The sequence below is a fragment of the Rhincodon typus genome, unplaced genomic scaffold (assembly GCF_021869965.1).
Source record: "Rhincodon typus isolate 14 unplaced genomic scaffold, sRhiTyp1.1 hic_rhity00002321, whole genome shotgun sequence".
Taxonomy (NCBI): Eukaryota; Metazoa; Chordata; class Chondrichthyes; order Orectolobiformes; family Rhincodontidae; genus Rhincodon; species Rhincodon typus.
The window spans coordinates 1-25,000 of NW_025967959.1; the positions used below are offsets into that span (position 1 = coordinate 1).

General features: G+C 40.7%; 1 protein-coding gene across 1 annotated transcript; it reads right to left on the bottom strand.

Annotated features, from left to right (window-relative positions):
* Window positions 1–5,470: 5,470 nt before the first annotated feature.
* LOC109911810 (huntingtin-interacting protein 1-related protein) lies at window positions 5,471–22,578 on the bottom strand (the record flags this gene model as incomplete). The annotated part of the gene is made up of 7 exons (XM_048593098.1): window positions 5,471–5,557; window positions 7,077–7,224; window positions 7,697–7,891; window positions 10,791–10,892; window positions 11,616–11,732; window positions 21,606–21,694; window positions 22,395–22,578. Coding segments are annotated over 7 exons (922 nt in total), but the record flags the coding sequence as incomplete, so codon positions are not given.
* Between the last annotated feature and the right edge of the window lie 2,422 nt (window positions 22,579–25,000).

Sequence of the window (25,000 nt, forward strand, 5' to 3'; positions counted from 1 at the left end):
AACTTGGAGATGTTACATTTTGTTCCTTCATCCAAATCATTAATATATATTGTGAATAGCTGAGGTCCCTTCAACGATCCCTGTGGCACCCCACCAGTTATTGCCTGCCAATTTGAAAAGGACCCATTAATGCCTACTCTTTGTTTCCTCTCTGCCAACCAGTTTCCTATCCATCTCAATACACTTCCCCCAATCTCATGCACTTTAATCTTGTACATTAATCTCTTATGTAGGACTTTGTCAAATGCTTTTTGAAAATCCAAATATGCTACTACTTACATCTTCATAAAATTCCAACAGATGTGTCAAGCATGATTTCCCCTTCATAAATCCATGCTGACTCTGTCTGACCCTGCCACAGCTTTCTAAATGCTCTGATATAAAATCCTTGACAATGAATTTGAGAACTTTGCCCACTTCCGATGTTAGGCTCACCGGTCTATGTTTTCTCACCTGTTTTCTTTCTACCTCCCTTTTTGAATACTGGAGTGACATTAGCCACCCTCCAATCTGCAGGGACTGTTCCAGCGTTTATAGAATCCTGGAAGATGACCACCAATGCATCCGCTACTTCCAGAGCTACTTTCTTAAATACTCTGGGATGTAGATGATCAGGTCCTGGGGATTTATTAGCCTTCAATCCCAACAATTTTCCCAGCACCATTTCCCTACTAATATCGATCTCCCTCAGTTCTTCCTTCTCACTAAATCTTGCCTCCTCCAACAATTCTGGTAACTGATTTGTGTCCTCTTTTGTGAGGACAGAACCAAAGTATGTATTCAGTTCCTCAGCCATTTGTTTGTCCCTATTGTACATTCACCCATTTCTACTGTCGGGGGCCTACATTTGTCTTTACCAATCTCTTTCACTTCATGTACCTATAGAAACTCTTAGCGTCAATCGTCATGTTCCCTGCAAGCTTACTTTCCTACTGTATTTTCCCCTTCTTAATCAATCTCTTGGTCTTTCTTTGCTGCATTCTAAACTGCTCCCAATCCTCAGATTTATTATTTTTCTTGGCCAGTCTGTATGCTTCTTCCTTGGATCGGATACTATGACTTATTTCCTTTGTAAGCCATGGATTGGCCCTCTTACCCATTTTGCTTTTGCAAAACAGACAGGAATAAACAGTTATTGCAGATCCCCCATGCGTTCCTTGAATCTTTGCCATTGCCTATCCACTGTCATCCCTTTAAGTAACTCTCTCCAATCTTTCAAAGCCAACTCACAACTCATATTCTCGTAGTTCCCTTTATGAAGGTTCAGCACCCTAGTCTCTGAATCAACAACCTCACTCTCCATCCTGAGAAAAAAATCTACCATGTTATGGTCGCTCTTCCCCAAGGGGTCTTACACAATTAGATTGGCAATGATTCCCTTCTCATTATGCAGCACCCAGTTTAAGATGGCCTACTCTCCAGTTGGTTCCTCCACATATTGGTCAAGAAAACCGTCCCGTATACACTCCAGGAATTCCTCCTCTACGGCATTATGGCTAATTTGATTTGCTAAATCTATGTGCAGATTAAATCACTCATGATCACAAGTGAGTGCTTTGACACACATCTGATTCCCAAGCTTCTTTACTGTTAGATACCTACATTAGCTTAAGAGAGACAAGTTCCACAAAAAAATCCCAAAAATGCATCTATTACAGATGAAAAGCAATTACCGAAACGGAGTTCCACCAGCGAGTGGCATAAAGACCAAGAGTGTCACTTAAATGTGCAATTTTTTTTCAGATTGGCTGAAGGAAAGATTTATACCAGTGACTCCAGAAACAGATAGCAAAATATATGGATTTACCCTGAGGAAGAGAATTCAAGCAGAATAAAAGACACTTTCACAGAAGGAGACTAATCACTGAGCCATCCCAGAGGAAGGTGAACGAACACACAGCTCAGATAATATTCATTTGTCAGTTAATTGCAACTGGTAATTATTTGCTTCCTCTGATTCAGTTTAAAGATAACCTCGAAGTTAATAAACTATTCTCAAGTACTTGCCCTGTCTGACTCTTTGATTGGTTTTGTACTTTTGTTCAGTAGTTAGTGGATGCTGTAATTGAAAATTACTAAGATTTAATCCTTAAATTTAATCTAACTGAAACAAATGGGAAATTATTCACCCATATAAGTGTAGACTAGGCAATAGCCGCTCTCTTAGAGAACAATTAGGTGATGGGAGTAAAAGATTCGTGTTCCCTGTCAAAGTTTTGTCAGGACAGCTCTCCCAGTGTGCTTACAGTACATATACAGGAGTGGCACAGTGGTTAGCACTGCTGCCTCACAGCACCAGGGAGCCGGGTTCAGCTCCAGCTTTAGCCAACTGTGTGGAATTTGCACATTCTCCATGTCTGTGTGGGCTTCTTCCGGGTGCTCTTATTTCTTCCCATAGTCCAGAGATGCGCAGGTTAGGTGGACTGGCCATGCTAAAATCAGGAATGTGCAGGCTAAGTGGGTTAATTATGTAAGTGCAAGTACAGGGATAGGGTAGGATGCTTTTGAGAGGGTTGGTGCAGACTCGATGGGCTGAATGGCTTCCATCTGCATTGTAGATGCTATGATTCAATAGGACAACATTAGATTAGATCACAAATGCTATTCCCTCACATGAACTCATCTGATTCCCAGACAATGTCTCAGGATGAAACACTGTTCACAGCTCCAGCTCGCCTTTGAGCCTGATCTTAACTTCCAACTGCACATCCTCTCTGACAACAACATTAGCTACATTTGACCTGAATTAAATTCCTTGCCTCTGCTGGGGCTCAGCTTATCTGCTGCTGCAACGTGCACCCTTGCTTTTAAGGCCATAAGACCACAAGACCATAAGACATAGGAGCAGAAATTAGGCCATTCGACCCATCGAGTCTGCTCCACCATTCAATCATGGTTGATAAGTTCCTCAACCCCATTCTCCCGCTTTTTCCCCGTAACCCTTGATCCCCTTGATGATCAAGAACCTATCCATCTCAATCTTAAATATAATCAATGACCTGGCCTCCACAGCCTTCTGTGGCAGTGAATTCCATACATTCACCATTCTCTGGCTGAAGGAGTTTCTCCTTATCTCTGTTCTGAAAGGTCTTCCCTTTACTCTAAGGCTGTGCCCTCTGGTCCTAGTCTCTCCTACCAATGGAAGCATCTTCCTAACATCCACTCTGTCAAGGCCATTCAGTATTCTGTAAGTTTCAATTAGATCCCCTCATCCTTCTAAACTCCATCAAGTACAGTCCAGAGTCCTCAAACATTCCTCATATGTTAACCTTCTCATTCCTGGGACCATTCTTGTGAACCTCCCCTGAACCCGCTCCAGGGCCAGTACATCCTTCCTGACAATCTGTGAAACTGGCTCCAACCCTCAAAACTCGTCCCATCTCTGCACTAATCCAATTCTGGTTTTGTATATGTTCTCCAAGTCTTTCAGTCCATCAGAGGCCTTCAGCTGAAACCACTGGAGCATCATCTTTCTAGAATAATAGAATAATTAAGAAAAATTTAAGAAAGTGTCCTACACAGAAATATAAATAATGCTAAGATTATTATTGCATCTTCTGTTAAACTATTCACTTTTTTATGTTTCTACATTGCCTGCTGTGTAGCCTCGGAGTCGGACTAAGCCTGCAACGTCAGGTCCCATATCTGAAAGTTAGCCCAAAGATGAAGGCTTCTTTATAGGTGGAAGACCATCAAATCTCCTCCGCCATTCGATCATGGCTGCTATGCTCCTCACCCCAATTTTCCTACCTTCTCCCCATAACCCTTTAACCCATTACCAATTAAAAATCTGTCTAACTCCTCCTTAAATTTACCCACTGTCCCAGCATCCACCGCACTTTGGGGTAGTGAGTTCCACAGATTCACCACCCTTTGGGAGTAGTAGTTTCTCCTCAATTCTGTTTTAGATTTGCTACCCCATATCCTAAAACTACGGCCTCTCGTCCTAGAATGCCCCATAAGAGGGAGCATCTAATCTACGTCTATTTTATCTATACCTTTTATCATCTTGAATACCTCAATTTGATCTTCCCTCACCTGACATTGTGAAGAGGGTGGAAAAACGGGGATTGATTGACTGCTGTGAAACAAAACTGTCTTGATCATGGAGTGTCGTAACCCTCTTGCCATGTCAGAAATAATTGTTGGTTCAAACTCCACTCCCACAATTTAAGTACATAATCTAAGATGACACTCCAGTGCAGTACCAAAGGAGTGCTGTACTACCAGAGGTACCACCTCTTAAATGATTTACTAAACTGAGAAATAAATTTCCCCCAGTGGGGATTTCCATTGGTACTATTTGAAAAAGAACAGGAGAAGCCTCAATGCCTTGACTAATATTTATTCCACCACCAATATCATCATATGGATGATCTGGTCATTATCAGATTGTTGTTTGAGGGAGTCTTGCTGTGTGTAAGTTGTTGCTACGTTTCCTATATTACAAAGTGACTGCACTTGATTGTTATAAATCATTTTGGATGTCCTGTGATTGATAAAGATGCTAGATAAAGTAAATCTTTCAATCAGGAAATTGGGCACAAACCAGCATGATTCGGTAGCTCAGTTCATATTGATTGAACATTATCTTGCTGGATGACCAGATGGCTATACGCATGCCATCTAGTCCACTTATGATAATTGTGGAAAGCCAGCTCCTACAGAAAATCTCAAAGCCGTTTTGCGTTGACTGATATTGTCAATTGGGAATCTGATCTATTTAACCTGAGCAAAGGGAGCATGTGACTTCCTTGGTGCATTCGCAGACTAGACTAACTACTCCTCTCAATGTCACCTGTTGCAGCATGGAATGAATCCAAGGCAAATGATGAACTGCATTGCCACAGCAACACATGGCCATCTAGCAGAGTGAGCTCTGGATATGCTGGAGGATACTGCACAGGTCCGAGACATCCTGTCTGATCAGAGAAGCTTCCTTATAAACTGCTGCCCAGTCAATTCCAGCCAAGTAACTCTGGGTCGATCAATTCGATGCAATTGGTATGGCTTTATGTGCAGCATCTTATCCCCACGATCCAGCTGCTGGTCCAACTCCTGTGGCTCCTCTTTCTGCATCCAAACTTGCGACTAGGTTGACACCCATCTTAAGTCCTGAACTTGTTAACAGTGAAGAACTAGAACAAATACTCAAGGAAGCAAATTCCATGTGAATAACCAAAGTAAACCAATACCAATGATCTGAGTCCTCTTAAATACAACCAATAATTACAGTTCTAAAATTAACTCTGCCTAATACTTGAGTGTGCTCAATGATGGGCAACCTAAAATAGATTCTGCTGATATAATAGGATCCTTTTTGAATATTCTAATGAGGTCCCTGTCTGTTTCAGTCAAAGTGAATTAAAATCGGTCATTAAATGAACTGCACAAAGTCACATCCAATACACTGAGTTGCAATTGATTTGATTTATCAATGATTATCACATGTGTACTTCGTAAATCCTACCTGATCTGTCAGACAGATACTGTGCGTGTCCACCCTGTAGCCTGTTGAGGGAATCCAGTGCAGCCTGACTTCTCGTGATGAGATAATCTGCAGAAAGCAAATGATTGCAGTAAGGAATCCAGTCAGTTATAATTTACACTCACTAACTTAACAAAGCTGCATCAACCATATTAAGCATATGGTTGCTTAATCCATATCAAAAAGATATCACATTTTTGCTTGGAGTCTAAAGAATTGAAAAAAATCCCCAAAGGTATCCTGTCCTGATTCTCTAAGTAACACAACCTTTGAAAAACAAGGTAATTTTCCAAAGCAAGGCTTTCAGTGTTGAGCCTCATTAAATATGTGGGTGCTAAAGAATTATTTAATTGGAATGTAGCAGCAGAAGGAGTAGGCCATTCGGCCCCTTGTGTCTACACTGCCTTTTTAGATCTTGGCTGATGATCTACCTCAATATCATTTTCCTGCATTATCGTCATACCAGGGATGTGACTAGTAATTTAAGCTAGGCTCTGAACAACCTACACAAATCTTGTTTTCTGTATTTGCCTGCAGAACTAGTACACTAATATAAAAAGTAAACATCTTTTCAGCAGTCCTTAAAGAATTTTGTATTATTCATCAAGATCACCTCTCTTTCATTTAAATGCTAAACAATACAGTGCCAGTCTCCACAATTTCTCCCTGGAGGACAGCCCTGTGTTCCCTGGAATTCGTCTCGTTCAGCTCCACTGGACTAGCTCTCTATGGCACCCATTGCTTTAATACATTATAGTATAAACCCAGATGAAGCCAGCAATTCTGTATGCTAAGCTTGGAACAGATTCTGGTAAATTGATCTTTATCAAAGCCAGAGTTTATCTCCAAGAGACAATCAGAATGGCATTCCTGATTCCATCCGTTTCTACAAGCAAGGGCAAGCTGTGATGCAAATAGCAATACACAGTTACTGCTGTGTGCAGTTCCTGCTCCACAGGGGTAAAGCTCACCCCTCACTGGTTTATGGTGTTCCAGACCAATGACAAGGCCTGCTGGAGGATTTCACTGATGGCTAATTAGTCAATTGAATATTCAAAGTTATTTCATCTATTTCCTGACTAGCCAGTCTGCTACCGCTATACCTGAATGTTTCAGTACCAATTCCTAAAGTTGTTTAGGCTGTCCAAACAGGTTACAAGGAGAGACACTGGCATGAGAAACAGCAAAAGCAATTATTGGTTCTGACCTGGCTGTCTATCCCTCAACTATCAATATGATGATGTTGGAACTCAGATTTTTTGTTTTCTATAGAAACAGGAATTCAGTTGATTGTGAATTTTCACAAGGCTAGCACTGGTTCTTGCTCTTCTCAGCCATGCTAAGCAATGTCAAGCTGTCATGATTTAATGGGAGTCAACTATTCTCTTTTTGGGTTTCATTTGAACTGTGGTGGAAGGACTGTATTCTAGCTATAATGTGTTTCCTTGCTCCCTAAGTTTCCTACCTCAAACTTTCACATAAATCAGCTTCAAAGTACTTCACACTCAGACCTTAACAATTAGCTATTTAATCTAAATTTTGATTCAACCACTGATCAGCCTCATCACCACTTGTTTTTTGTATTTACCTGCAGAACTTGTGCAGCCAACATGAAGGGGATCATCCAACCTGCTGAGTGCATCCTGTACAATTCCCTCTGCCTCCTCCAAAGTACAGCACAGCAGAGCAAACTGCTCATCCAGTAGCTGCTTCTCCAGAGATTGTTCATGGTTCTCCTAATAATATAGAGCACATGAAGCCACCAGTGTACATTTGACATGTGTACGCCCAGCCCAGATACACAGCACAAAAAAAACAAAGTACAGTTATACAATATTACAGATATACGCACACCCAGTTTGGGGATGGGGAAATTGGGTGAATTATGACATAGAGTAAGATGGAGCAAAGGAACCTTACAAGGCAGTTCGATGCAGTTGTACATCATTCATGGCTGAATAGTTCAGCTCAAACTCTAGATCAACACTTCAGTGTCATACACAGAGAATGCTGCAATGTCAGGAAGTGTTGTCATGAGGATAATGCTTTAAATTCTTCTGGTGAATGTTAAAGATCCACCAAAAGGAGCAACACAGGCAGGTTATTAATTTCAGTGTGCAACTGAACTGGGTATGTTCTTCAGATATTCAACAAATACTAAAGGATTCTTTGACTTATGAACCCTAACCAGAATCACTCAATGCATACTTTTTCATTCAGCTGGTTCTGCAGCCCCTCAACTGTTCGGCTGGTATTGTCCCTCTCTGCTGACAGAGCCTCCTTTAGCTGCTGCAGCTCATCTTGTAGTGCAGTTAACATGTTCTCCTTCTGATCCACAGCCTCAGACAGCGCCTTCTTCTCTGACGTCAGGGATTCGATTGTTGATGCCATCCCTGTGCTCACCTGACAGGAGAGGTACAACAGGAATAAAGTGACGTCATTTACTGAAACTAAAAGTATGTTTTCCACCAGGTTTTGCCTTGTTTGATTTTTTTTAAAAAAAGATTGTTGTTGCATTGTAAAGTGTATACCATAATGAAAAAAAAACCCAAGTACACTTTCATTTATGAATTTAAAGAGTGAATGCTTTTACAGCACTGTAATTGGAATTCAGTTTGTACACTGTTATTTACTTCTCAGAAAACTTGATAGATCAAGTAGAATGGGTAAAGGAACATAACGTTTGAATGAGAGGTCATAAACCCGCAACATGAACACTTGCTTCTCTCTGGGAACATAGAAACAGACGTAGGCCATTCAAGGCTGTTTTAGAAATCCAATTTTAACGTTATGCCCTTTTGTTCCGAACTCCCTTATCAAAAGAAACAATTTTTTTTCCAATATACCTTTTCAATTCCTTTAATCATCTTAGATCAAAGGTAAAGTGGCCAGAGTCTTACCAGACCATGGGACTACTCTCTCATGAAAGAGATGTCCAGAGGCTCACCGCGCTTCAAGCGAGGGGAGATGTTGAGAAGGAGATTCTCTGGTAATCAGTGCAGGAATTGAACCCACGTTGTTGGCATCACTATGCTTTGCAAATCAGCTATCCAGCCAACTGAGCTAACTGACCTTCAATCATCTTAGAGATTTTAATTAGATCACTCTTTGTCTTTTATACTCAAGAGAAAACAAACATCGTCTTCCAGATCTCATAATTTAAGGTCTGAATTTTTACAAAAGCAGACTGTCTCAGCATCATTGCAAAAATGGCTGAGGAGGCTGAAATTGGAAGTCCTGTCCCAAACATAGGATCCACCATCTTTGTGCGAGTGGGAATTGAGACAGGTCAATTTTAGCACGTGTGGTCCATAAAGGCAGTTGCCAATATATGATCAGCAGCTGTCTCTACCCACATCCGATTTTTGCAAACCAGGTGCGTGAAACGTGATGTGCAGATTGGACCCGGGATGAGCAGGTCTAAACTTTGCAGAGCTCTTTGAAGTGTTGGGATAGCATTCTGGGAAGATAATGTACCTCTCGATATGGACCTGGGATATCTCTGGGGAGTCAGTTATCCTTTAGGAGAGGCCAGGTGTTCTTTGGTATTGTTAAAAGTCAGCATGAATGGACATAAGACTGTCATTAATTTTCAAAAATGTCAAAAGAAACCATCAAAAGCATCAGTCAAAAGGCACTGTCAAGCCATTTAAAACTCCTGCTCTTTGAATCTTTGAAAAGAATCCCAAGAATGTTAAAAAAAAGCTTGTTATATCATGCCATCTATTGACATAGCCTGAAGAATACCATTATTGGATTAGTGCTGCATGACCGATTTCACAACCATTTACCATAGTAAGGTGCCTGCCTTTTCATAGTTTGATTCACAGCTCCTAGTGGTTATAGACTCTTTAAAGTAGGAATTTGACAACAAATCCCATGCTGCTTTCTTTAAGGGATTTTGCACTCAAGTGAAATGTTTGTTCTAATAAGGGACATTGTCATTGAAGAAATGCACATGCAATCAATGGGTCTGTAAAAGATATCACTGTGGATCCCAGGGCTTCCTGTGGGAGGCATTGGGTTAACTGGAATGGTGAGTGAAAGGCAACTGGAGGCTGGTGGGTGAGCAGGAGTTGCAATGAATTAGCGTAGGGGTTATAAAGGGCCATGAGGAGTGTGTGTGGGTGAAGACTAGATAGCTGGTTTAATGACATCTTTTTTAAAAGAAAACAATGCCAGCAGAATGCTGGAGCACTGAGGCAGATGTCAGCCCAGCCTGCCTCTGACAGCTTCTATACTTATTCTGGGGGCATCTAGCCCAATTCTCAAAGAACTCAGCTGCTGTGGAATGAGAATTCCAATTTCTCTGGCGTGTTATCCCAAGTTGGATTTGTAGAGCCTAGAAACATCCATGGTGGACACTCCCATCTCAGAAGTAAAAATTCAAGCCCAAGCCTTAGCCCTTACAATGAAGCCTGACCAGTTGAGCATTTCTAGTACTTTGTGTTTTCATGAAGGAACAGAAGGCAGGATTAACCAAATAAAATCACTTAGCAAAAGTCATAGTTCATGTAAGCATAGTGTTCATAGATAAATAGGTAGACTGATAGGACAGAGGATCTAAATTCAGATTACTCTCATTCTGGTTACAAGTTTCAACAAAGCTTCCTTCAATCAGGAAGATCAGTGAATCAACTCCTTTGCTCTACCCACTGCAATGCTTCTTTTCCAAAACTCAAATGATCTATTTTTCCCCTTTGAGAGCCTTGCTGAGCTATAAAATAAATACAACTGTTATTGCAAGTTTCAAGCCTGATTCAGCAAACATCACACTCACTGCAGAACTGCTGAGACATAGACTCGAATTGAAACCTTATCATCAAGGATCAGCTCACTCTCATGAGAATCAAGCGCAATAATGAGCTCACAAAATACTAGCAACATTCACGAAAGATTGAGGTTATTGGTTCAGACCATTGGGGTTCATCCTGAATTGATTCTCCAAACATGAACGACAGCAATCTGGATATGACCTGAACATTGCTTTTTAAAATGTAGCTCCACTGAGGAAGCTAAAGTTGTGTACACAAGAAGTTTGGAACCTTCCTCCTTCCCACTCACAAAGCAAACTCCCCACCTCCAGACTGCTTGGATGTGGAAAAGGTAGTTGTCACCTGAAGAAACTCTCCAAAATCTCAATACAGTCCTGAAATACCATTGGAGCACCTCCAAATTGGGAAGATGAGTAGCAAGTTTAGAATTTAAAGAAAAACACAACAAGAGAAGGTAAAGACGTATAAAAAGAGTAAATTTGCAAATGTGGGTCTTTAATTTTGGAGGATAGTAATTGCCATCTCACCTTTTCAGAGTCCGCATGTGAAGTTTTCAGAGACTCTACCTCCTCATTTCTCGATTTCAGTTCCTTCTGCAGAGCTTCTAGGACACAACTCTGCTCCTGATCCTGTAGTTTCAGGAATGAGAAATTTATCAGCTAGAAAACCATCAGACTGACTGTGACTTTACACCTGTTGAAAGATTTGAAAAACCACAGAAGAAAACAGGCTTCTGTCTCGGGGAAAAAAATCTCTTTTGCACACCTGCCCATCATTGCCATCATATGGTCCATTACCACCAGAAACATACCTGACCACAGCACACTGCAGGAGTCTCTAACAAAACTGCCTGTGCGTGGCCAGGATTTCATACGACTGCAGATCAAAGATCCTATCAATATCCCCTGCCCATGCTCACACAAGCAACAGCTTGTATATATACCATGCCTGTGATAATGGTAAAAATATCTCAAGGTGTTTTATTGGAATGTCACCAGAAAAGATGTGACACTGAGCCACACGTTAGAACAGGTGATCAAGTGTTTGGTCAAAGGGATACATTTTGAAAGGATCATAAAGGAAGTGAGAGTTGGGAGAGGTGGGCCTGTTTAGGGAGGTTAGTTGGCAGGGAACTAGGGGATGAAGGTGGAACAATACCCCAACACCATGGAAGAGGAGAGGAAAAAGAAGATGCACAAATTAATCCCTCCACAGAAGTAGTGCAAAAGATCAGTCTCCCACTGAGTTGGACCGAAATTATTGCAACAGTTTGCAAAGTTACACAGGCTTTGAGATCAAGCAACATTGGAAAGGGATTTCTCTTGATACACTGAGATCTGAGATACACTCACTTTTTGCTGAATATCTTCCTTCAACTGATGCACAGTTTCCTCTAGCTCCTTCTTCACCTGTTCCATGTCCTCTTGTGTTTGACGAAAGGATGTCATTTGCTTTGTTACATCTGCATTCTGTGTAAATTAGAGCAGGAACATGTCGGTCAGGGCACAGCTGGGTAATCAGTTTGCACTTTCAAGCATTACTGGGGCAAGAGAATACAGACAGAGCACACCCTGGTTCAGAGAAACTCGAGCTATCTCTGAGCAAATTTCACCAGCATGCATCATTCTCAGTTGTTTGTCTGAACTGTTGAACAAACTCTCCAGAACACCATTATCCCAGACCCTTTTAACACATTCTCTCCTCAGTTCAAAACTCTCTTTAGAAATCTCACTGTGAAGTATTTACTGCAATCAGACAGCAGTGAAGGGGCCATTCAACACATCATATCTGAGCCAGAGATAGTAGGAAATGCAGATGCTGGAGAATCTGAGATAACAAGGTGTAGAGCTGGATGAACACAGCAGGCCAAGCAGCGTCAGAGGAGCAGGAAGGCTGACGTTTTGGGCCTAGACCCTTCTGTGCCAGCTCTTTGAAAGAGTCTGCCAATTATTTCCATTCCCCTGTTATTTTCCTGTGGCCCTGCAATATTTCTTTCATCCACTATTTTTTTCTTCCAACGCCATTTCAAGGCATTCCATGTTATGAAAACATGCATCATGAAAACATTCACATCTTTCACCAGTTCTCTTAACATGGCTATATAAAAGGAAGTTGCTGTTATTAAATGTGGAATAGAATTCCATTACTCTGGAATCACTGAGAGGGCCAAGTCTTCTACTTCTTGGATATTATGCCAGCACCCGTTGTAACTCAATGAGTCAATGTACCACCTAAACAGAACGAAGCCACTCAGTGCAAAAGGATCCTCAGACTCCTTCAACTTTGCATACGAAGGCGAACTGTTCTCTGTTACATAAGGGACAGCGTTACAGGCAATAAGACAAATCGCAGGCAAGCACAACTCAAGAGGAAAGCTAAACGGAGTCAATTTACAATCCTGTTAGGTTTCTCCCCAGAGATAGTAGGAACTGCAGATGCTGGAAAATCTGAGATAACAAGGTGTAGAGCTGGATGAACACAGCAGGCCAAGCAGCATCATAGGAACAGGAAGGCTGACGTTTCGGGTCTAGACCCTTCATCAGAAAATTTCTCCCCAGAGTCCTTGCATTGACACTCATCCAAAATCTGAGTGACACCAAACTGCTCATCTCGCCTCATACTCATATCAATCATGTGCTCACCACATCATCTGACAACAGAATACAATGCAGACTACCATCAGTATGGCAGCACAGTTTGCAGTACCACTGGTCCCATTAACAATGTAGCAAGCCTTCTGATGGCCACTGAATAGACTGACAAGCCCATAGAAAGGAAGCCTCCAGATTCATCCTTCATTTACACTGAATCATGAGATTTAAACTATGCCATTACTTAGAATGCACTTGCAACTCTGGGCTTTATAATGGTGTGGAAAGGAAGGGGGGCAGGAGGGTGAAGGGAAGAATAAACTCTGCCCTGATCATTATTCCCTGATGCCTGGTGGCAAGTTTGGATATCAAATCAGAATTCAACTAGTCTTGGTCAAACCTGATGCGTCATTAACTGCACTGCTGTTTGCTGTCTAGATTCAAACAGGCTGCCTCTGAACTCTGTCCCAGCAAAGGTCTGCAACTTCAGGAAAGAGAGGAGTGAAGTGAGCTGGCAGGAAAAACATACTGAATGCAAGCTAAACATAGGGGTTAAAAACCTGACTGTCATTTACTTACAATAACACCGCATCTGCAAGGACATCTTATGCCACATTTTCAGTTCAAACTATCTGACACTTTGGTTATATATGGAATAACATCCATCATATCTGGTGTAACATGGCTACCAACGTACTTGAAATCCTTTTAAAGTCAAGTTTTTAACCATGATTCACCTTGCAAGGCTCCTAACGTCAAATACCATTGTTAAACTTTGGTCTGTCTCGCAGATTATCATTTCTACAGCCAATTAAACTATTGCTCCATTGATTAATTGATTTGGATTTTAACTACGTTATCTATAATTACAGGTCCTCCTTGCTAGTCAATCCAGGCATCCAATATCACTTACTTAATTAGTTGGCGTTAATTCAATTATATGCAAGAAATGTCTTTATTTATTTAATTCTCTAACTTCGATAGTGCCTATTTTAATCAATGCCTGTTTCTGATACCTTTCTTCATTCAAATGATTTGTATTTAATTTGAGAAATCCATTATTAACGTTACAAAATTTGCAGACTTTACAAAAAAATCTGCAGATGCTACTCTTCCAGTTTGGATTTATGGTCCTGCTTTACTTCAACACTGGGAATGTTATCGTCTACAAACATCTACAATAGTACAGTAATTCTCCTCAGTAAACTGTTGCCTTCGACAATACTTTCTGCAATTTTGGCCAAGGGAACTGCCAGGCATCTCAGACAGATTTATATGCCTCACATTTGGGCCTGTGATACCTTCATGGGATCACTGGTCAATGACCTATTTTCCTGCTCAATTCCAAATTTGATCTGTTTCTTTCATTCAAACTGAGAAATTTACTTCTATCAGCCTTTTTATTTTATCACTAAATTTCAAGATCAGAAATTAATTCTCAAGAGTATTCTAACTTTCCATGCTGTGCAATGTAACCATTTAAGTATTTTAGTAAACAATAGGGTGCTTCTTTTTCACTGAAGAGGTTTCAGAAACATTTTTTATTTAACTTTTTCCAAATAGCCATAGAGATGAAAGCAGTGAAAATCAGTTTATGGACAGAAGGGCAGGAAGCAAAAATTATAGAAAAGATGCAAGGCAGGTGTCAATTGTTCCATTTATCATTTTTCTCATGTGCTTCCAACTGAATGAATTAACTAACCTCACTGTTCCATTAGCTTATTGTTCACATGTCCACAATGTTGCATTTATTTTTTTTTGGTTCCAACTGCTCTGTTCACTTCGTAATTAATATTATGTTATATGTTGCAAATAATATTTTAAAATTTCAACAGTTTATAGGTCTTCACTCCAGCATGAGAACTGTAGGAGATCAACTAGTTTATTTGATTCATCAGCTGAGCGCATGAATTAAAGAATCTTACAACACAAAGGCAGCCCTTCTGTCCGTTTTGGCTATGTCAGCATTGTGAAAATATACAAGTTAGATCCAACTCTCTCCTTATCATTCTGTAAGTATTTTCTTTTCCCATAGATATATCCAATTTCCTTCTCAAAGTAACAGTTCAGGGATAGCAGGGAATAAAATGATTTTGGTTTGTAGACAGAGATGTGCTTCAGCCAACGGTTTAGCCACAAGCAGAGGATATAAGTTCGAGAAAAAAACCCAAATTGAAGATGGATTGCAAATACCAGATCTGGCCAGAGTACAGTGGGATTAAAATAAATGCTGTAGTGAAGTGGTTATGAGATGTTTGTCACGATGTATTTTTATTTACAAGAGTTTCCATTGTGTCAGCTCACAGTGGTCAATCAGGAATCACATCATCTCTCACAAATCCATTAAACTTGGGACCACAGAGAGCTGCAGGTCAGAAAAGCATTCAGGAAGACTGTGCACCCTCCTGCACAGAGACTACTCAAATGGGTTTGGTTTAGACACATTAATTCCTCAACAGTTTGTACTTTCACAGCATTCCTTATGTGAAAGGAGATAGTTCATCATGTTACACAGCAAGGAACAAAAGGACCAGATACAAGGGAAGGAGGCAGGGAGTCAGAAGAGGTTGGGATATGTGGGGGAAAATAATATGACCAAGAGGAGTCTTTGGATAGGGGGTGCAGTCCTTTAAAATCACAGAAGAGTGACGGCAGTCAGACATGTTGAAGTGAAGAGTTCCAGCATAGAGTATATTAATGATTTGGATGAGGGTACAAAATGTAAAATCTCCAAGTTTGCAGATGATACCAAGTTGGGTGGGGGGTGAACTGTGATGAGGATGCAGAATTCCTTCAGCATGATTTCGGCAGGTTGGATGAGTAGGCAAATCAATGGCAGATGCAGTATAATTTGGATAAGTGTGAGGCTATTAACTTCGGAAGCAAAAACAAGAAGGCAAGGCAGATTACTACCTGAATGGCTGTAAATTGGGAGAGGGAAGTGTGCAGTAGGACCTGGGCGTCCTTGTGTACCAGTTGCTGAAGGTAAGCATGCAGGTGTAGCGGGCGGTAAAGAAGGCAAATGGTACATTGGCCTTCATTGCGAGAGTTTTAAGAGAAAAGGAGCAGGGATGTGTTGCTGCAGTTGTACAGGGCCTTGGTGAGACCACACCTGGAATATTGTATGCAGTTTTGTTATTCTTTTCTGAGGAAAGATGCTCTCGAGGGAGTGCAGCGAGGATTTATCAGGCTGATTCCGGGGATGGTGGGTCTGACGTACGAGGAGAGATTGACTAGTTTGGGATTGTTTTCACTAGAGTTCAGGCGAATGCTGGGGGGGATCTCATAGAGATTTATAAAATTCTAACAGGACTGGTTGGGACTGGACAGGGTAGGTGCAGGGGTGGGTGTGTCTAGAACCAGGGGTCACAGTATGAGGATTCGGGGTAGATGATTTAGGACGGTGACGAAGAGACATTTCTTTACCCAAAGAGTGGTGAGCCTGTGGAACTCATTACCACAGGAAGTAGTTGATGCTAAAACATTGAATGTATTCAAGAGGTGACGAGATATAGCACTTGGGGCGAATGGGATCAAAGGTTATGGGGAGAAAGCAGGATTTGGCTATTGAGTTGGACAATCAGCCATGATTGTGAAGAATGGCAGAGCAGGCTCGAAGGGCCGAATGGCCTTGTTCAACTTCAATCTTCCTTGTTTCTATGAGTGACTGATCATTAATTTATTTTTGCGTCCTAAAGCACGTCTCGATTCTCAAGCCAAATTAATCAATGTCCACTTGTGAAACGTGGACCCTTTTGCCACTTATTTGCCCTTCTTCTCTTCATGACGATCTGCCTGGTGTCCTCTCTGCTTCAGGTATGGTTTAAACTAAAGCCAAGATGATCTTCTCCAAATCCTGAACCAGGTAGGCCAGGGGCCCTAAAAACATGGGACAACTTTTGTCTCATTGGCATTATCAGTGGCATATTTAAAGTGTTAATATTCTGTCTTGCAGCCAAGCCAGGAGAGACTGAAGTTTCTAGTTGATAATGACTTGCTGATTCAAGAAAAGATCAGTGGACATCCACCATTAAATTTCAGTTTTGCTAGAGAAGCTGATGAAAACAGCTCAGTGAGACTAGTCACTTGGAAAATTCGTTCAATACGAGACAAGCTGAAACACACAGGCAGCACAGCCATTCTGAAATATCCTGATTAAATTAATCCTCTGTAGCATAGAAAAGAAGGCCAGAAAAGATATACTGGAGAAATCTGTCGGAGAATAACACACCGTGACAAATTGCTGGCCTTATTCATATCTCAAATTACAAAGTTCATTTTACTCCTTCATCCCAAAGAGTCTTACCACTTGTAGCCAGTAGATGGTGCATTCTGCCTAGCCTTTATCTTATCTTGCATATTTAAACCATATGAACTCAAGATGTGGAGGTGCCGGTGTTGGACTGGGGTGAACAAAGTCAGAAGTCACACGATATCAGGTTATAGTCCAATAGATTTATTTGAAATCATGAGCTTTCGGACCGTAGCAGAGTGTTTCGCAGTGTTAACATTTATAAGCCAAACCATTGAAAATGACACAGGATCCTAGTCTAACCACCAATCTAACACTACAACAATATGCTTATATACAAATACAAAATAAAACTTGCAGTAGCATCATTCACAAGCTTAGAAAGTCCCAAATTGTTTGGAACCCAGTGATGTACGTTTGAAGTGTAGTTACTATTGCCATGTCAAATTAGCATATACAATATTTACAGGAAATCAGTCTGATGTAAAGAACCCATGCATGATGCTAGGACTGGTGCTACTCAGGTTTTGTTGGCTCTCTAATGAAATGCCCAAGTATTTTGGTTGCTCCGAATTGCTAAACAATACAGTGCACCAACAGCTTATAGACTTGTTCGACTTTGCACAAAACAGGCTCTGTTTTAAGCATTTTGTGATACTCTAGATGCACAAAACTTTTAAAAGCTTTAACTTCATACTTGATTCAAGGACCTTGATAAGTATCAAGTGATCCAGTTTCACAATGATCTGCCTCAGAACAGTCACCTTGGGAATAAAGTAGCTTCCCACCCAAGTGCATATAGATTGCATACTGCAGGATGTTCAGAAAGGATGATGAGCAGCTTTGTAGTGAATAGTAAGAGCTGAGCCAGAACACAGTACAACTGCCAAATGTTCAAGAATTCACGCTTTCTCTTCTTGTTTCAAGCAAACAGACCATTTCAGTTATTGTATGAATTTGGTCTTTGTTCTGCTTTATGTCTTGGTTTTTGTTTTGCTTATTTCACCTTGTAACTAAAGTCAGCGCATAGTGGGTTGGTGATATCGCGTGATCTGGCTTCCAACCTTCAGAAAGTTGTGATGGGCATAGTGCATAGTCTCCAACATTAGGCTTAAGGTTCATTTTTAGGCCTGGGGTTTTAAAATGCATTGACTCTAGGAAAAAAATCCAGGTTTCAGTGGACAGCTTCTTTAAACTGTGCTTGAACTGGGGAAATGAAGGAAAGTATTGGGCAAAAGCCCACAGTGTAACAATCTATCATTATGAATGGAGAGGCTTTATGGAGTCACAGGCTGAATATCTCTCTATAATTCCATGTGTAGACTCAACCACCGAACCCCTTCATGCCACATAACACCCTGTGCTTTTCCTTGGCAACAACCACAAGCGTTCACAAATGACTGTGAGATTTTCACATCAGGAAGTGGGAACATGTGCATCTTTATTTATAACGTTGGCTCAGTCATCAGGCTTCAGCTACTGGAGATTTGATCTACTTCTCAAAAAGAACTTTACATTGTCTTCAACTACATTAGGGCATGTCTACTCTACAAATATTGAAGGGGTCTGGGCGTCGCTCCAATTGTGATAGCCAGCATCACCACAGTGACTTATTGTTCTCAGGGAATCTAAGGCATGGGTACCGAAAATTTAGAAATGTATACACAAGTTAAAATTCAAGCGCAATAAAATAAATAAGTCACAAAATTAATCAAGGAGCAACGGATGGGATTAGTTCCAGTATGGCAGATGGGCAGATATTTTGATCACATCATTCTTGAATATCTAGTCTCCAGCTTTATCTAATCATATCACAATGATAATCTGCTTTCCAGCCTTATATTCCAGTCTAAATCCTGTCCTTCTAATGCCAGAGTACTGTTTGCACCCTACGATCTCTGTATCATCTTCAACGAGTGACTTTTCTTTCATCACACAACCTGTGTTAGCGTGTTATCTCTCTTCAATATGTTGTCCTGCTGTTTTGATACTCTACATACTTTCAAAAGCATCTGAAAAATATCCATCTCTTCAGCCATGTCTCACCCCACCTCCCCTCCAATTCCTTTAGCTCTTCTGTGCTCATCTTTCTCCTTGCTAAATTGCACAGAGGCATATATAAATTGCCACTGCCCATTCCCAGTATGGAGCTGTTTCCTGTCCAACAGAACAGACAACATGAAATGCTGTAGTTAAGCTAAACACAAACAGTGGGTCAAGTCTGATAAATAAGTGTTTAAACAGCGACGGCCAAACTCCTGAAACCTTTCATTGGCTTACTCAGTTCCATAAATAGTTGTCTGTATTTCCTGGAGCATCCCCACACAATCCCCCAGGTTAAAATACTGAAGCCATGCAGCCTCATCATTTGGTTTTGACAAACTGCAGGCTTCAACCTCAAAGCATCTCCTCTGGAAACGTATCAATCTTCTTTTTAAAAGAAAACCCCTCTGGAGTGCTTTTGGCTTGTAAGAAACATGAATGTCCACTGAACTGGTCACCCCTGCTTTATCCTCCCAAGCCCATGGTGCTTGGCTGACACTTAAAAAAAACGAGAGGGCAAGTGGGTATTACCTATCACTGAGTCTTCTGACACAGATGTTGTATTTGTTTGTACACAGACTTGTAGTATTTTAACTTAGCTTCTGAATTCCACAGTTTAACAGTTCTATCTTCCTCTTTTGTACAATAGAATACTTTTCCACCTGTTAAAATCAAATACCAGCATCTAATGCAAGCACATTCAAACACATGCAAGGTGGCTTTAACCTTAAAATAAAACCATAAAGGCTTTGATTATAAAACGTCCACATATTGGAACAGTTGATTTAATGTACAAATAGGTCTGTACGGAACTCTGATAATTGGGGAAAATTGATCATCTCCAATTTTTTGCACTTCATTTAAATAAACAATATAATTCTGCCCAGTGTCACTGCCTGCAACACCAGAGTTGGTGGAAGACAGAGGGGTGCTGAGGGAGAGGTACATATTTTCTTTCTCCAGCTCAGGCAGGAAAGCTTACAAGATAACTGGAGGGATTCAAGATCACATGTTAGAACAAGGAACTTTGCCAGGATATAGCACACATAAACAAGAATGCAGAAATAACTGAAGTGCAAGTTAATGAGTTATGGATGAAAAAAGGCAAATAAAAATAAACAGAAACACCTTGCCACTTCAGTGAAAACAGATGTGAAACAAAATGCCTCAAAACTTTAATTATTAACAGAAAAATGAATTAATTCTGGCTGATAAGTAATTGCTGCATGGGCCTCAACCAGATGTCATGAGGGGAGGTAGCTTGCAATAGAGTAATGATTCCAAATAGTAAAAGTTGATCCAAATTATCAGTTAGCAAAAACATGTCTCGGAATTGTACCTGTTGAGATTGCACTTGACACTACTAGATCAAAACACCGTCATCGATCCTCAGTTTCTGAGAGAAACAAATAAAGAGAGACACTAACAGGTATACTAACATATTAAGTACTTTTGTCAGTTGAGGCTCACTGTAAGAGACCTACAAAACATGGCAAAACATCATCTCCCACCCTCCAATAATTCCCATCTCTTCTGCCAAGGTGGAAACCATGTATCACATCAATCTATGCACAGAAGGACTGGTGTGAACCGTTGGCTGCCGAAAAGCATGGAAAGTTTAAATGCCAACTATTGTTGATAAGCAGACAGTGGGTCCTAAACAAAATCATTGGTCCTTTTCTAAGATCAGCTGTCGAAATTTCAACCCACGTACCATCTCAGGGACTTCCAGATACCCCAATCTCAGTGAAATCTGTACTAATTTCAGCAAAAGGACAGTGATCCATCACTTTGCACCAACAAAGGCAAAGCAACACCAAACCAACAGTTGCCACAGGTCTACATTTCACTCTCCACAGCTCAACTGATAGCAAGCTTGCCTCAGTCAGGAGGATGATTATTCAGGTCCACCGCCAGAGGCTTGAGCACATCATGCAGTATGAAGGGAACAAGGCATTGTCGCAAGTCCTGTCTTCCTCCTGTGACTTAATAAGCCAAAAGGTCTGGATTCAAGTCCCACCTGTTCCAGAGGTGTGTCACAGAATGCTTAGTGTTGCAGGTGGACATAAGATTATCCTACGACATAACCAAAGTACAGCAAGGGAGTTTTCCTGGCTAACACTTATCCTCAAACAGTACCTACTGATTTGGTCATTTATTTCATCACCATTGTGAGACTCACTGTGTACGAACTGATTGCCACATACAGCGTTGACTACACTTCAAAAGTACTTCACTGACAAGAAAGTGCTTCAGGCCATCTACGGATTTTAAAAGTTGTTGCATGAACAAATACTAATTCACAAATTTGACTCAAAAGCAATGATTTGTATAACCTTGCTTGTGTAGAGTTGCTTCAATGCTGCAGCAGTGTTCTCCATCATATATACTATCACTATACCCATCGAAAATTCATTTTTATATGTACATTATCCAGCTACACTAAAATAACTTACCTTCCGCAGCAGATCTGCATGATTCTGAACCAATTCAGTGTACTTCTCCTTTAATTTTGTGTATCTTTGTTCATTGGCTTGAGCTTTCCCTGGGAAATAAGAAACAAAGTTGTCCCATCTATAATCTGTTACTGTGGGTTAGCAGTTCTTAAACACCAAAATGCTTAAACTTCACCATTTAATTGAGATCAAATCCCTCTGCTCCACAATCACAGAACTCACACTGACCCAGGATTTTAAATGATATTCATCACATTTACAGAATACACAGAAGCAAAATGGTACTCCAAGATAGCAGTGGCAGCAGGGCAGGCAGTGTTCTGGGGCTCCTGAGCCTATCTGCTCCCCAGCACAAGGCCAGCCACATCCTTCTTTCTCCTTTTCTCTTTCATCTTCATCTTTTTTCTTCTTTTCGGCAGTGATAGTAACAGGGACAGGCTGCAAGGCGGTGAAAGCAGGCACCCCGGGGTGGTAAGCGGGTGCAGGTCGAGCCTTTGTGAGATGGACTGTGGTGTTCAACTGTTAACTGTGTTCCTCTGTTTTTCTACCTTTTAAACTTTGTTTTCCTTATTTTTCTGCTTTGTACCTAAGATTCTGGACCTGGGGAGGGGGGAATACCTTTGTACCCAAGATGGTGCCGTAAGTGGTGACTTATAAACCTTTCACAGTACTCATGTGAGTACATGTGGCAGTAAACCTAATTCAATTCAATTCAGTTCAAAATATTAGCTTTGAATATACAGACCAGTGGGCAAACCTCCCAATTTTTCAGAAAAAACTTTAACTTACGTTCGATCTCTGTGAGGGTCTTCTGGGCTTTCTCTGTGTCATCTTGTCTTTTCTTCACCTCCTCGAGTTCAGCCTTTAAAAACTCATTCTCATCCAATGCTTGTTGCTTCAGGTGCTGCTGTTCAGCCAGGTCTGCTTCTAACTCACTGATCCGACCCCTCAACTGTGAGATCAAACGTTTGCTCTGAAACAGGCAGAAGGAGCACCTTTGGCATTTTCAACTATTTCCAATGTAGAAAAACTAAGCCTACAGGCCGAGGCGCCATGGAATGAAATTAACAACAAGGAAGAGGCAAACCTTAGACTGACTACTATCCTGTGAAGGACCCTGAGAGGTTTCCTACGGAAAATACGTGTTGTTGAGGCAAAATATGTAAATGATAATTCGCTAATGTGAAATTTGGGCTTCTCAAAGCTTACAGATCGGCAGAAGAAAGAGTGACACTATTGCGTCCTAGACGTTTGAGGAAAGAATAATTTATAGTAGGAGACATATGAGCAGAGTTCAATAGAGCAACAATTCAACAAGGGAAAACACCATGTGAGACAGACACAAGTGTGTGCATGTACTGTGAGCTCGTGCGTGCATGTGTGAGAAAGAGAGTGAGAGAGAGAAAGTGAGGGGGAAAGAAAAAGACAGAGAGAGGAAGAGAGAGACAGAGTGAGAAAGGGACAGCGAGACAGACAGAAATAGAGGAGGAGAAACAGACAAAAGGAGAGACAGACAGAAAGAGGTGATGGGGAGAGGGAGGGAGAGTCAAACAGAGGCAAAAAGAGAGATACACATATGTACAAAAGCACACAAAAGTTGAAACTAAGAAACAAGAAGGAGAAATTATCTACTCACCTTCCACCTGAAACCTGAACTAACTTTACACATTTGCAGCCAAGACAGAATCAGCACTTAACCCAGGAAACTGGAGCATTTACATTGAATCATACTCAATCTATTAATGACAATGGTCATGACATTTCAACACAGTACTGTCACTAGGCACATATGGTGTCTTTTCAAGTACCCATGATTGGGAAAAGCTCAAGATAAAGCTAAGTCTTATTTGTAACACTTCATTCAAAATTGCTGCAATAGTGTCAAAGGTGTAACATCAGTATTTGATAAAGCTGTTGGCAATAATTGCAGTCAACTGCATAGTGCATTTGCACGATACTCCTGATTGTTCTTTAGCAAAGACACTAAGTGGTTGGTATTGAATAGTTAATGAGTCTGTTAAAACAGCAGATGGAGGAATGCCATAAAAATAATTGACCATATTTAGTTCCCACAATAAGTTCTATTTTTCAGGATGAAAATGCTTTCTCCAGCCATAATCTGGTTTGGACAGCCAAAACACGATAATTGTACTGGAAAGCTTCTAGCAGTACAAATGGACACAATATGAAAACTGTAGTGAAATCCTAAAGATATTACTGTGGTGGGAGGAAATCAGCTTAACTGATGCAGTAGCTTCCAGAAACTAACAGAGCTCTCTCTCTCTGTGCAAAGTTTTCTTTAAAACATGAATGAACCTAACTGTGTTTCTAACAGTCTCAAATTAGCTCTTCATTCACACAAATCCACAGCACAAAACTTTCTATAATTTAGCTGAAATTAGAACTGAATTAGCAATAAGAACAGCAGGTGGGGGAGATGTCATAAAGGAAGGAAACATTTCAGGCATCAATATGCAAAGTGTATCAGGTAGATAAATTGCTCTCAGCAATATTCATTCAGTTCTAGATCATGAATATCCTTCCTGGCTATAAAAACAGAGTTATTCTTTCCTTTATGTTATTTACTTTTCTTAAGTTGGTCAGAAGGCTGTCTAGAACGCAAGAAATTTCTATGAAGTAACAACCTATCAGGTGTCTTAGAAATGTTCCAAAACAGTTCAAAAAGCTTGACATCAAATGGAGTCACTGATTGATACATATATCTGTGGAAAAAATCAATTTGCCCAAAGTCTGACAGACATCAGTGAGGAGAAAGGCCAGTTCAGATAGTGCAGATCAGCAATAAAATACATGAGAATAATATAAGACAAAAAACTGTGGAACAAAAACAGAAATTGCTGGGAAAACTCAGCAGGTCAGGCAGCATTGTGGAGAGAAAACAGAGTTAATGGAACCTTCTTCTGAAGAAGGGTTACTGGGCACAAAATATTAACTCTGCTTTCTCTCCACAACCTGCCAGACATGTTCAGTTTTTCCAGCAAGTTCAGTTTTTGTTTCTGATTTCCAGCATCCACAGTTCTTTCATTTTTTTTTTGTTTAATAAACTGTGGATGCTGGAGATCTCAACCAAACCACAAAGTGCTGGAGAATCTCAGCAGGGCAAGCAGCATTTTGTGAAGAGAAAAACACTGAGTCCAGTGACCCAGTGTCCAGGGTCACTTGAATCGAAACTTTATCACCATTTTTCTCTCCACAGATGCTGCCAGACCTGCTGAGTTTCTCCAGAATTTTCTGTTTTGTAAAGGCCAACAGAATATTGAGCAACTTAGCCAAAATAGAATACAGGGTCAAAGAAAAGTACCAAATATGTGTCTCTGGTCAGACTTCATTTTCAGTGATAACTAGTTCTGGCTGCAGTTTTCCAGGCCCAGGAG